Source organism: Nicotiana tabacum, chromosome 9, assembly GCF_000715075.1.
Source record: "Nicotiana tabacum cultivar K326 chromosome 9, ASM71507v2, whole genome shotgun sequence".
NCBI lineage: Eukaryota > Viridiplantae > Streptophyta > Magnoliopsida > Solanales > Solanaceae > Nicotiana > Nicotiana tabacum.
The window spans coordinates 3,319,105-3,333,794 of NC_134088.1; the positions used below are offsets into that span (position 1 = coordinate 3,319,105).

Below are 14,690 nucleotides of genomic sequence, written 5' to 3' on the forward strand. Positions count from 1 at the left end.
ATGGCGGGAATCACCCGAGATATATATAGTGTTAAAAAATTTCACTATTCTTTTCTATTTTTATTTTAAATAATTGCAAATTCCCATGCTCGTAAAACTTGTATAAAGAATTAGCTGAAAATAGTATCTGCAAGCTGTGTTCTCATTTTCAATATCATTATGGTAGCAATTTATAGAAATATTTGCTCAAATATCAAAATAATTAATTAGGAATATTACCCTCCGTCCCTGATTATCTGTCACTTTTCGCTTCTCTCGAGATTCAAATTATGTGAGCTTTTCCAATTTAAAATATTTTCTTAATCATATTGTCATGAGAAGAATTACAACTTATAATATTTTTAGTATAATTTTTAAATATTTAAATTTAATTTTAAAATATTATGTTAATTTAATCTATTTTAGTTTCAAAGATTAGTTAAAATGATTCTCGAGAAGGGAAGCATGTCAAATAAATAGAGACGAAATTTTGCATTTATTATAGAATTAGAATCCTCTCTACCAAAAGGAGAAGTCACATTTACAAACACCCACATCTATACATAGACAAAATATTTGCTGAATTTTATGCTTATAATGGCCATGATTTCTGTGAAAGTGAAATCATTTAAGTTTAATTATTGTAATTTTTCTTGAAGAAAAAATAAATCCCTCTGCTTCTTTTTCACTAGAATAACTAAAAGAGGAAACAAAAGCACCTTTATTTCTTATTCAACTCATGAGAAGAAGAAGTATACCATTAAATGATGAACACAAAATAGAGGATACATGAAAGAATCACTTAAAAAGGGAAATCTACGAACTTCGTCGCTAATTTATCGCTAAACCACTCGTAGCTAACGGAATTTTTGACAATCTGTCGCTAATCTGTCGCCAGGGGCGAAGCTACATTGTTCTAAGGATGTCAACTGACGACCCTTCTCAAAAAAATTTCCGTGTACATAAGTAAAAGATTAAGTTGTAAAGGTACAATACATATAATGAATACTCGTTCTTGAGGAATATTTTTTTACTTCTTTCAAGTTTGAATTCTCTTGGAAAAATTTCTCGCTTCGCCAATATACGTTGCTAGATAGGATTAACGACGGAATTTTTTATTTAGCTAAATAATTTGTCAATTGCTAATTTCTGTTTTTCAAATAGTGAATAAGTAGTAAGTAACATAATTCAAATAGAAGCTTTAATAATAGGAAAAATTAACTTCACTAGAATATTGCTCTGATCTGTACATTGTTACATACTATACTTCAGTAATTTAAATTCTTCTTCTTCGTACTATAAGAAAAAAAAAACACCACAAAAGAAAAAAAAAAAAAGGAATTGTTTACTTCAATATTAAAAAATATTGAAAAACAAAAGAAAAAAAAACCTATAAAGATGTTTTAGGATTAGTAATCTCACTAGCATTAGCAAGATGTCTCATAACATCAACTTGAACCCTAAGTGAAAGGATATAATCTAGGGTTTCTTTAATTAAAGAAACATTATCCATATATTCTCCACCAGGAATAAGACTTTTAAGAATTTGAGTTCTCTTTTTCACCAATTTTCTTGCTATAGAAATTGGAGAGATCATTTTTCTACCTTTTCTTGAAATCGTACAGCCGACCTCAACTTGTTTGGGACTGAAGTTTAGCTGCCGTCGTTGTCTTGAAATCTTGCAACTTTTGGTTACAATTTTCTTGCATCTAATAATCTTTTGAGACATAGCCAATAACCCCATTGATGATTTCTTGAATATCATTGATCTCTTAGAAATATCATCATTTCCAAGAATATTATTTATGATTATTTTGTTAGTGTCATCTTTTGAAGCATTGGCCAAAAGGGAATGACTCCAATAAGTTGTAAATTTTCTTGTTGAAGCCATTGCTATATCTGCAGATAATTTTATAGCTTTTTTTCTCTCAATTATGCTCATTTTTTTCTTTGTTGCACTGCATATTTGTAGACCCTTTATCCATTTCTTGAGAAATTCTTGCTTGAGTGAACTAGGATTCCTCATTCTTCAAGAAAACTATATTAAAAAAAATTAGATATATTAGATTGGAATCAATAAAACCAAGAAAAAAGAAGATAAAAAAGAGAGTTGGAAATATTAAGAGATTCTTGAAACATATAAACAAGAAAAATGAAGAAAAAAGGCATAAAGTCTCTCTATAGCTTGATTTAAATGTTCTTATAGGTAGATAATTTGGTGTTAGAACTTGAAAAAGGCAATATAAAGGAATGTTTATAGCTACATATGATAAGAACATGCAAAAAAAAAAACTAGAAAAAAAAACTTGAATTATATGATTTTATTAGGAGTGAAAAATAACATACCTTAGTCAACTTTCTTCAAACAAATTTCAAAACAAAAGAGGTGACAGAATATGTAGTTTCTTTAGGATTCAAGAAAGTTGTAGCAGAAGAAAAACAGAAGAAATGGAAGTATGGGAATGAGAGGAAGAAGTTTAGTGAAAAAAAGCCAATTTATTTGTTCAAATGAAAGGGGGTGGGTGGGGGTGGGGGGTAAACATGGGGGGTGGATGTGGTGGGCCAATGAGAGAAGGACACAGCACATGCTATCACATGGAAGACCATGGCCCACTTAGCAAAAAACCCTAAAAGAGAGAGAGGAATAATGATAATAATATCCAGTAATCTTGGTTTAAGACAGAATAAAAAGGTTCCCTAAATGTCATGCAAAACCTAAATATTTGTAACTTAATTTGGCTACAAAAGGACATTAACATATATCCCACATAATTATATTGCTCCATGGAATATTTTCATCCTTCGGGGAGCAAATCGGATATAAGATTTAAACTCTATAGGGTTCGTATAATTACTAATATAATCCCGAGATATAATTTAAGTTTGTCTTTATTTCATATTTGGTTATTGGTATTAATTAATACCAACACAAGTTTTTTACCAAATAGTGGTGTATTAACTATCCCACATTTAATTTGGAATAATAACCCCATGATTATATCCTGCTTCGCGACCAAACAGACGTCTATCATGTGTTCAACCTTTAAAGTTTTTAACATTAAATTCATTATATTATTCAAGTCATGAATTCATATTCATTATTTATTTCAATTTTAGTGATTTTTTATACATAAAATTATACTTTATGTTGAAAGTACTAGGTTCATATGAATTCGATACCGACAAGTTGAATCTGCCCTGTCTAGGAGAAGAAGGAAGAAAAAAAGAAGAAGAAGAAAAACAAATTTACCTTTTAGTTTCTTCATTCATGAATAATTTGTTCAATAAATATCTAATATTATCTTATAGTAATATAAAGTTCCCCGAATTAGTATTTATTTTTAATTTCCATTCCATGATTTTTATCCCTTCAATATAAGATTTAGTGGATAGAAAGTGAGGAGATTAGTGGATAAAGAAATTAAAAGAAAGAAAATTTGTTTAAGTAAACCATGTTAAGGAATTGTTTTTTCTTTTGTTTTATTATCCAATTTGACTTAAAAAAACAAATGGTTTGATGTAATCCAATTTTTGATTCAGTGAACCAGAATCTAATACTTTGAAACTGTAGGCTTGTTGGTTTCAATAAATTATAGATAAATAAATTACATAATATAATAGTGACAATTTCAAACATGATTAGGGCAAATGTGGGGTTAAAGAGAAACATAAGCGTCATTAGCGGTCAACTATATATCTCTCTTTTTCCCTTCCCTCCCATGTTTCTTTTATTTTATCTTTTTTTTGTTTGTTCGCGATTAGAATTTGAAATTTATGAGTTTAAAATTTTAATTCTTTTAAGTTAGGGTAAACTAAATTAATAATTCGTATATAATTACTGAATTTCTTAATTTGAGTTTTGCCAAGGCTGTAACCTACACCCCCACTGTCTCGGTGGGGGAGGGGGGAGGTTAATAACTATATTCAATGGCTGATGTATGTTGATGGTTATGGTTGCTCAAGCACCCCTTACTTTTGGAGTATTAATTCTTACAAATATATTACTTGAGCACCCAGTCTTAATAGTAAATTTTAGATAAATAATAGTTCAATACCCATGATTTAAAATTTTTGGATCCGCCACTATATTTATAATAATCTTGTTTAAGTAGTGTTGATTGTTGATGGATTATTATGTAACATACTTTTGGTTTTCTAATGTAACACAATTAATATCAAATAGTTGCTCCTTTAAGTTTAAGAAGTGGCTTTTGTGTGTATTACTACCAAAACACAAAATACCTCCCCATAATTTGGCGTTTATATCGAACTAATGAATGCATGATATTTATTTTTTTACATACATTTGTATTACTTAACGATAGATATTTGTACATCCTTTGACCTCAATTTATCAATTGATGAGTGTAAGTATATTAATATGGATTGATGTAAATATCAAATATAGATAAATTTAACACAAACATTCAAAACAAAACTATCTTAAAGCCAAGTTAAGAATTAAATAAAGAAAAAATCAATTGAGGAATAATATTCATAATGTGCTTCACGAGATGTCCAACGTTAATGCGTCCATTAACATATATGTCCTCGTATAATCGTGAACAACCAATCTAGAAAGATCAAAATTTTAATGAACTGCGTTTTTTTTAATGAGTTATTGTAATGTTGCTAAATTTGCAATAAAAAAGAATGACAGAATTACAATATGATTGATATAATGAAAATGATGGGCTGAGTTAAACAATTTTCCAATACTCTTAAGTCTGTCTCGTAATAAATGCAGCATGCAAACACTATTAAATCCATAGAAATTAGATACAAATGATTGATTGGGGGATAGATAGTTTATAGACTAAAAGTCAAAGAACCTTATATGGCATTAGAATTTACAACAATAACAAGAATGAAAAAACTTAAGAACTTTTTTGGGATATATATAGTTAGCTCCGGTAAAAACTTACTTGCATCGAAGCTTTACACAAATCATATCGCTATATTCATGGTTAAGTAATTTAATAACATAAATATATATATAAATTTACTTATAAACACATATTATGTATATGTTGACTTGTTGTAAATAACTCAGCGCGATTAACACAAGAATACAGAGTAAGAAAAGGGAAAATTGGCAGGATCCAGAAAATATGGAGAAGTGGGGGTGGGGGTTTTTTTTTTTGAGGGGGGGGGGGGGAGATAGTGGGTCCAAGGAGCAATGAAATTTCTTAGAGAGGGCATAGGTTTTGGCTTTGGGCAAGAAAGGAAAAATCAGTCACATGGTCTCCACATGGGGGTTTTTAAAGTATGGCTTGTGATGAGAATGTGAGGGGGCCTTTGTTTTTTCAAAAGTACAAAATCTTCTTCAATGATTAGACATGTCTCATGCTTGCCATAAATCAAGAAAATTAATTTATTCCTTATAATGTTCCATAGTATAACTTGGACTAGTGTTATTTTCTAGAATTAAGTTTAGTACTCTTTAAATCTTGTGTGTAAAAGATATAATATTGTGTTCCTCCTCCTCCATATTAAAGAAAAGGTATCCTTAGACTAATAAAGCTTGGTTAGAGAAAGGACATTCTCCATACTGCAATTCGAAAAGGTTTTTTGAAGCAGGTCCCCAGGAGCTAAGATTGTCTGTACTTGTTAAACTCAAGATGGATAGTAAAAATATGATGAAGACAGATAGATATAGAAAGTGTTCCTCGAGTTCGAGGAATCACAAGTTTCTGAGTGTAACTCGGAATATGTAACGACCCGGCCGGTCGTTTTGTGAGTTATAGCCCCAGTTCCCCATTTCTGCTTTTTTTTTGTATCCTTCAACTTTATTATGATATGTCGGGTCAGTTGGTTCGGGTCTGGGGTGGTTTCAGAGAGGATTTGAGACACTTAGTCTCTTTTGTGAAGGCTTAAGTTGGGAAAGTTGACCGGATATTGACTTATGTGTAAACGATCTCGGATTTGAATTTTGATGGTTCTGTTAGCTTCGTTAGGTGATTTTGAACTTGGGAGCGCGTTCAGAATGTGATTTGGAGGCCCGTGGTAAAATTATGCTTGAATTGGCGAAAGTTAGAATTTTGGCGATTTTGGTCGGTAGTGGAAATTTTGATATCGGGGTTGGAATGAAATTCCAGAAGTTGGAGTAGATTCGTGGTGTCATTTGTGACATATGTGCAAATTTGAGGTCATTCGGACGTGATTTGATAGGTTTCGGCATCGTTTGTTGAATTTGAAAGTTTAGGAGTTCTTAGGCTTGAATCCGAGTGTAATTCGGTGTTTTGATGTTGTTTTGAGTGATTCGAAGACTCGACTAAGTTTGAATGATGTTATGGGATGTGTTGATATGTTTGATTGAGGTCCTGAGGACTCGGGTGAGTTCCCAGTGGTTAAAGGATCAAGTTTGAAGTTTGGAGAATGGCTGAAGTTTGGAACTCAGCTGTCATAACCGCACCCGCGGAGAGGAAACCACAGAAGCGGGAATTTGATCCCAGGAGCAATAGGAAGAAGAATTGGCAGCGTGCACAGGTGCGAGGGGTTAGCCGCACCTGCGATGGTCACAAAAGCGGAAGAGAGGGCGCAGGTGTGAGGCTGAACCATAGAAGCGTGAGTATATCCACACCTGCGTGAGCGCAAATGCGGTCTCGAGGCCGCAGGAGCGAGGTTCAGATTTTAAGTGAAGTTACTCACCTACGATGGTCTTTCTGCAGGTGTGGTGTCGCAGAAGCGACGATTAGACCGCAGCTGCGGTACCGCTGGGCAGAAAGTATTAATAGCACACTTCGCAAATTTTGGTTCATTTCCACCATTTTCAAGTCGGTTCTTGGAGATTTTGGAGTGATTTTGAGATTCAAGGGGTTTTCAGTGAGGTAAGTTGCTTGAGCTCTAGTACTTCTATCTACGGTGTTTTCCTATTATTTTATCAATTAATTAGTAGAAATTAGGAGTGAAAATGAGGGTTTAGGTCTTGGAATTTTGGAGAGTTTGATTTGAGGATTTGAGGGGCCTAATAGAGTCAGATTTTGATAAATTTCATATGTATGGACTCGTGAGTGAATGAGATTTCAAGTTTTATAATTTTTGTCGGATTTCGAGACGTGGGCCCTGGGGTCGGGTTTGAACTAATTTCGGGTTCTTGGTATAATTTAGTAGTTTTTCTTGTAGAATTCATTCCTTCAGCATATATTGATGGTATTATATTGGTTGTGAATAGATTCGGAGCATTTGGAGGCCACATCGAGGGGCAAGAGCATCGCAGAGTAGAGACTTGATCGGTTTGAGGTAAGTAACGATTGTAAATCTAGTCCTGAGGATATGAAACCCCGAATTTTATGTCATGTGACTATTTTGAGGTGGCGCACATGCAAGGTGACGGGCGTGTGGGCGTGCACCATTGGGGATTGTGACTTTATCCGTCCCGTATTAACTGTAAAGTTGAATATTTTGTTGAAACCACATGCTTCTTACGTGTTTTAGAAAAAAATTCTGTAAATCAGGTTGGATGCCATGTTTAGGCCTTATGCTAGTGTTGTTTGGACCCTTAGATGTCTTTTATTACTATACTCTCATTGTTTTCGATTGGAAATTTATACTCAATCATGTTTATACTTATTTACCGCATAACTCAGTCTCTATTACTCTGTTTTGATGCATCATATAAATGTTGTTTGGGGTGAATACCTTGTTTCCTGAGAGTCCGAGAGGCTGGAGAGGTTATGACTGAGTGAGGCCGAGGGCCTAATTTGTGAGGATATTTATGGGATCACCTGCACGCCGCAACATGTTTTACTGATTCATGAGTGAGGTCAAGGGCCTGATTGATTTATGTCATAATTGGCTTATTATAGCGCTTGGGCTGAAGGAGCCATTCCGGAGTCTGCACAGCCCCACTGAGCACAGGTACCAATTGAGTGCGAGTGCCAAGTACTGAGTGCTGAGTGACTGGGAGGAATGAGTGATGGTGAGGTTTTCCGAGGGGCTGTATACGAGTGATGGTGAGGTTTGCCCGAGGGGCTGTATATGAGTGATGTTTGCCCGATGAGCTATTTTTGATTTCATCATTTTTGCTCACCTTTGCATTGAGCCTTTGTTTGAAAACTGTTGAAAGATATTTTAAAACGATTTATGGAACTAGATTTAAACAAGCTGATTTGATTAAAACTATGGTTTTTAAAAGCGTGTCGTATTTTACAGAGTTTCTATGATATGAAATTTATTAGCATTACTGCCCATCACTACTTCTCAGCTTTTATTTACTATTATTACTTACTGAGTTGGAGTACTCACGTTAGTCCTTGCACCTTGTGTGCAGATCCAGACTTATCCGAACACGGTAGCGGTTGTTGACTATTCTAGTTGCAGATTTTCTCGCATCCCTACTCTTCTCCCTCTTATCTTCTATTAGTTATTTTTAGTTATTTTCCAGACTATGTTAGTCTCAATATTGTCAGACAAATTGTAGTAGATGCTCATGACTAGTGATATTCCGATGTTGGGCTTTTCTTTTCCGCACTTCTATTTTGATTTGAACTTCTTTATGAATATTTTATATTAAATAGCTTCGAAATTGTCTTTGAAATGAGAATATCGAATTGTTCTGATAACGTGTCGTCTTTCCTAGTTCCACGTTAGGCGCTATCACAACAGGATTAATTTTTGGATCGTGACAGAATAGCTACCAATAGTTTGGCAAAAATCATGTATTTGTTAGTAGAAAATCCATTCAATATATAGATCATCAATCTGATAAGCTGTCTTATTCTAAATTTAAAACTCATAAATTTTCAATTTTAGATTTGCGCCTTTGGTAATTGGGCTCATCTACATTCGGGCCGTAAAAATCATCTAATTTTTTAAAAATTGCACGGGGCGTCCTATTTGGTCGTCCCCATTTAACCTATACCTATTTTTTTAAAAAGTTTTAACTTGTACCTATTTTTTAAACAACTTCAGCCCCCTTTCTCCTCCTCCTTCGCTTTCTTCTTCTTTCTTCTTCTGCTGTTGTTGGTGCTACTATGAAACTTCAGTTCATGAGATGATTGCCATAAGTATGTTTATCAGATTATTTAAAAATAAATTATAAATAATTACGTAAGTTAATAGACAATAATTTGTGAATATTTTCACGTAATTCTGTTCTTTTTACGTTTATTCTTTCCAAAATTTATGATTTAGATACTGTTGCCAATCTGATTATTTTATAGTAGTAATACACTATGAAAGAATAGGGTGATTATTTATCTAGTATGCTAGAAAGCTTTTTCAAAAACTTCAGCTTATATAGTGCTGATGTTTTTACAAATGAACTAAATAACTTCAGCATCTTCTGTTGACATTTTTGAAAAAGTTTTATGACAAAACTAATGAATCTAGGACAAAAAAATTCAGCTTATATAGTGTTGAAGTTTTTACAAATGAAAGAATAAGGTGATTATTTATCTAATATGTTAGAAAGTTTTTTCAAAAACTTCAGCTTATACAGTGTTGATGTTTTTACAAATGAACTAAATAACTTCAGCATCTTCTGTTGAAGTTTTTCAAAAAGTTTTATGACAAAACTAATGAATCTAGGACAAAAAAAAGTTCAGCTTATATAGTGCTGAAGTTTTGACAAATGAAATAGATAACTTCAGCATCTTCTGCTGAAGTTTTTGAAAAAGCTTATCTAGAACAAAAAAACTTCAGCTTATTTAGTGCTGAAGTTTTACAAATGAACTAAATAACTTCAGCATGTTCTGCTGAAGTTTTTGAAAAAACTTATCCAGGACAAAAAAACTTCAGCTTATTTAGTGCTGAAGTTTTTACAAATGAACTAAATAACTTCAGCATCTTCTGCTGAAGTTTTTGAAAAAGTTTTATGAAAAAACTAATGAATCCAGAACAAAAAACTTCTGCTATTTTAGTGCTGAAATTTTTACAAATGAACTAAATAACTTCATCATCTTATCTAGGACAAAAAAACTTCAGCGTATTGCATTTGCTACTTCAAACTCGTCTACTAGAATGCTGAAGTTTTGCGTGATTGTCTTTGCTACTTCAACCCCGTATGCTGAAGTTACGCGAAAAAGTGGGTACGCTTGTAATTTTTTTTACAAAGCGGGCACAAGTTAAAACGTAACCCAAAAAGCGGGTATAGATGCAAATCCTCCTCTAATTTGAAACTGAAAAATAATTTTTTTTTTCAATTTTATACAATAGACATTTTCTCCTCCTATATATTCCAATCAATATCTATGTTTCTGATCTTTACATAATTCTGGTTTCCAGCTAAACTTTATCTATAATTCAAATGATAAGGTATCTTAATTTTTTCTTTTCATTTTGCTCTATATAGTTAGATCCACCTGAGTTACATATCAATTCTTTATTTATGGAGTGAAAAAAGTAAATACTTAGTAATCACACAGATTAGTGTGTATATATATAAAGAATTTAATTTTAAAGGTAAAGTTGGAGGGAAAAATAATTTCAGTTATTTGTCGTAGTGAATCTTTGCGAGTGATCAAAAGGAACCATTATTTGCTTCTCCACTCAATCCAACTAATATTTGCTAAATTATATATTTTCAATACACTCTTAAATTTATCTCGTACAGGACTTAGAAGTCCTGTAATTTTGTTGACACAAGATTGTTAAGATATAAATAGAAAGTAACCATAATCACTGAAATGTGTTCATAATGTAAAATATTTTTCTTTTTGTCTCTTATAATTATATTAATAGACAAATAATATGAACCAAAAACAGTAAAATAGATTAAAAAAATGAGTGAGACATGGCATCAACCTAACCTCAGTAATCATATAATATAAAGAGCCAAGAATCCTCTTTTAAAAGTCATCATATCTTCATCCTTTTTATCTTTCAATTCTAAATCAAATTTGACCAGACACTTAGGTCATCAAATAAAGATTCCAAATTAAAAATTCTAATTTATTAAAAAATTTCTTGAGCAATATATCTTCATTAAAAGTGCCCTTATATTCAATCCCAACTCCCACATGCTAACTAACAAGGTTTGTGTGGAGTACACTGGGAGGTAAGATTTTCGCTAAGGAGGTTCAAAAACGAAAAAAGTTAAAAAAAAATTATAACTAATGAGAATTAAACTAATAACATTACAAAGATTTTGCACCCCCTTGACCATTAAACTATGCTTTTGGGCTATGTCAAGGGGATTCAAAACATAATATATAGAGGTAAAAATTAGATTTTGCCTTATATATACAATATAATTTTTCGGTGAAGGGGGTTCGGGTGAACTCCCTTTCACCCCCTAAAAGTGTGATACATACTTCTTTATCCTTAACTAAAAATTATGGGTTCAAGCACTGAGTATAGATTCTCCTTTATTAAAGAGCGTTTTATTCCCAATGTGGGACTTTCCAACGCGAGTTTGAATTTAGTTCGGTTCCAATATCGATACCAGACATAACAATAATTGTGGTGAAGTGGTAAATACTCCTTTATCCTTTACAAAAGATCTTGGGTTCGAGCCATGAATATGCCGTCGCCTTTGCTAAGAAATACTTTACCCCCAATATGGACTTTCCGACACAAATTAAAATTTAGTCCAGTCCCACTATAAATACCGGACACCGAGAAAGAAAAATAAAAAATAAAGAAAAACTCACACATAATAGAAAGATAGTGGCGTTAAGGGGTCCATTCAAAAAAATAAAATAAAATAAAATTGATTAAGCAAAGTGTAGATCCCCCGTGATTTGCGGCTATCCTCTCAAACTTTGCCTTATTTTCTCCAAAATTTTGTAATCAGAATTTGATTGGATTTGCAAACGTAAAAAAGCCATGGAATTCTGAAATCTTATTAGGCTCCATCAACCTTGCACATGTTTCTTATATTCTCCAAATATCCCCTCCACCCCCACCACCCACCCACCCACCCAAGACCCCCAATTTTCCAACCCAAACTACACACTTGCCTCTATGGATAATTTGCTCTAATTTTTCCATCACATAATTTATATAATATTTGTGCCGAGAGTCTTTCGAAAACAACTTCTCTATCCCATCGGGTAGGGGTAAGGTCTGCGTACACACTATCATCCTCATACCTCACCAGTGGAATTTCACTGAATCGTTGTTATTGTATAAAGGGCAGCCCGATGCACTAAGCTCCCGCTATATATGGGGTCCGGGAAAGGGCGGGACCATAAGGGTCTATTGTATGCAGCCTTACCCTATATTTTTGCAAGAGGCTGTTCCCACGGCTTGAACCCGTGACTTTCTGGTCACATGACAGCAACTTTACCCGTTACACTAAGGCTCCGTACAATTATAAGTTATTGTATAATTTATATAATATTAATCTAAAATATTTTAGGCAAACGAGATTAATCAGATGTATTATTTCAAGTGTAGGATTCTTTATTGCGAAATTACGGATGTGACAATGATTTTTTTTTTTTTTTTTTTTTTGCTGAATAAGTTAATATTTTTTATTGAAAGTAGTAGTAAAAGAGAAGTTTAAGTAGTATTATTCAAAGGCAGTTGTAGATTAAAGACAATTATTGTGTACTTTATAAGTAACTTCAAAATTCAAAAATTTATTTTCCTTAAAATGATATAACTGCATCGACTCTCTGTAAACTAAGAAAGGTGTTTCTATTTTATAAAAAAAAAAGATTTTTTTTGGATATCTCACCATTATCTTTCTATTATTCTTTTTTTTTGGCATGTTGTAATTAACTAATAAGCCAAGCTAATTGGAGGGTGTGGGAAGGTGTTGGGAAGATGGTAGTTGGTGGGGAGGAGTTGTCTTTAACAATAAAAACAATAATATTTCCATGTACAGTCAAACCTTTCTATAACAATCACATTTGTTCCGAATATTTTTGGATGTTATAGTGAAGTGTTGTTATATAGAACATATATTATTGTTACTAAACTGTATTTTTAAAATAATTCTGGAGAAAATAAAATAACATAAACAGAAATATAAACGAAACAAAAGTTAATCCGAGCCCACTGAATTCAATGTGCTTCCTTAAGGAATTTAATCCCTTCCTAGTACCCAAGGTTATAGATTATTTCCTCCTAGGATGGAACGAATTACACACTGGTGTAGTGGTACTTCAAACCTCAGTGTTTCAGCGAACACAAAGTTCGGTAGCAAATCACACTTACTGTTACTTTCTTTGAAGTTAAAACAATGCAGAAGAAGGAGGAGAAACTTAAAAAATCGTATGGAAATTCTGAGAGAATGGACTTGTATTTATAGCCAATGTTGGGCTGAAAACTGAAGAGGTACAACTCTTCAGAATGGTTGTTTATGCAAAACGGCCATAGCATAAATAGCTATTTACTCAATAATAAATCGGGAGAATTGAAGAGGGTGGTTAATTTTCTGTTACAAAAATAGAAAACGGAAAAATGGAAACATTTGTGTTAATATTTACTATTAACAAATAAATTTGGTCCAAAAAATTAATCAATTAATCATTTGACCGAAGCCGAAGCTGAACCAAACGACGGCGCGAAGCTTGCCTTCTTCTCAACTCTTTAAGAGCTAGAAGAAGAGCAATTGCTTATATACCCATAAAAAATCTCTTCCTCTTCCAATATGGGACAATGTCCCTTCATCAAGGAGGAAATCTCAAATGAAACTCAAATATTTCATTTTCCCTCCATTTCCTAGTTATCCTCTTTTAAGCATTAATATACTTAAAAAAACCTAACAATTATAACAGAACATGAAAATTGGTTCTGAAAACTTTACTTTTATAGTGAAGTGTTGTTATATAAGGATGTTGTTATAGAAAGGTCTAACTGTACAACAACAATAACAAACTCAGTGTAATCTCATAAATGGGGTCTGGGGAGAGTAGTTTGTAGCATCCCAAAAATAGGTTCGAGTGATTTGCTCAAACAGTGTATTTGTACTAAAAAATTAGTAAATACGTACAAATATTAATTTTGGACTCAGTTACTTGAAGTTAAAATCGTCGTTACAATTCAGAACCCATAAAGTTGAAATCTTAGCTCCGCTTCTGTGTATGCAGACCTTACCCCTATCTCGTAAAGTTGTTTCTGATAAACTCTTGACTCAAGAAAAGCATGAAAGGAAATACGATAGTTGAGAAGCCGATAATCTTTATGTATATATGTTAATTAGGCATTGTTCAGAACATGTTGTCAATTAAATGTTGTACGTACATTATATGTTTGTCAAGGTATTATTATAACCTAAGTTCATAAGTTGCAATCGCAACTAAAACAAATATACGCTTCATTATATTTGCTTCCTTAGATTAGGTATTGCAACTGGATTGGATTGAAGCAAGTAAAGGTATTATCACTTTTAGCCTGAGTCCGAAAAAGTGTGTATATATATATATATATATATATATATATATATATATATATATATATATATATATATATATATATATATATATAACATACAATATATACTACAAGAAAATATATATATATATACCTATTATTTTTACAACTGTTATACAGTGTCATTTTTCCAAGCAAGTAATGGATAAATCCACGAAATTTAATTAAATCCAATTTCAACATAATAAATCATACGTTTGTACTATTCTCAATAAATCTCAAAACCTAATCTTCATTGAACATAAATTAAAACAACCTACAAATTCACAACTAAGTTAAGTTATTGAATCAAAACTGTCTTTTCCACAAAAGAAAGAAAGAAATCTAACAATTCTATTTATAAAAGAAACATATAATGGCCCATGCAATTTGTCTTAAGTAATAAA

At 32.4% G+C, this 14,690-nt stretch overlaps 1 protein-coding gene across 1 annotated transcript; it reads right to left on the reverse strand.

The window, feature by feature from the left end:
- Positions 1-1,249: 1,249 nt before the first annotated feature.
- LOC107787447 (transcription factor IBH1-like 1) lies at positions 1,250-2,444 on the reverse strand. The gene is made up of 2 exons (XM_016609028.2): positions 2,326-2,444; positions 1,250-2,017 (listed from the first exon to the last, which is right to left on the reverse strand). Exon 2 carries the CDS (start codon positions 2,003-2,005, stop codon positions 1,370-1,372), a length of 636 nt encoding a protein of 211 aa, XP_016464514.1. The 5' UTR covers positions 2,006-2,017; positions 2,326-2,444; the 3' UTR covers positions 1,250-1,369.
- Between the last annotated feature and the right edge of the window lie 12,246 nt (positions 2,445-14,690).

Coding starts and splice junctions, on each gene's coding strand:
- LOC107787447 (XM_016609028.2), bottom strand. CDS start 2,005: ATGAGGAATCCTAGTTCACTCAAGCAAGAATTTCTCAAGAAATGGATA.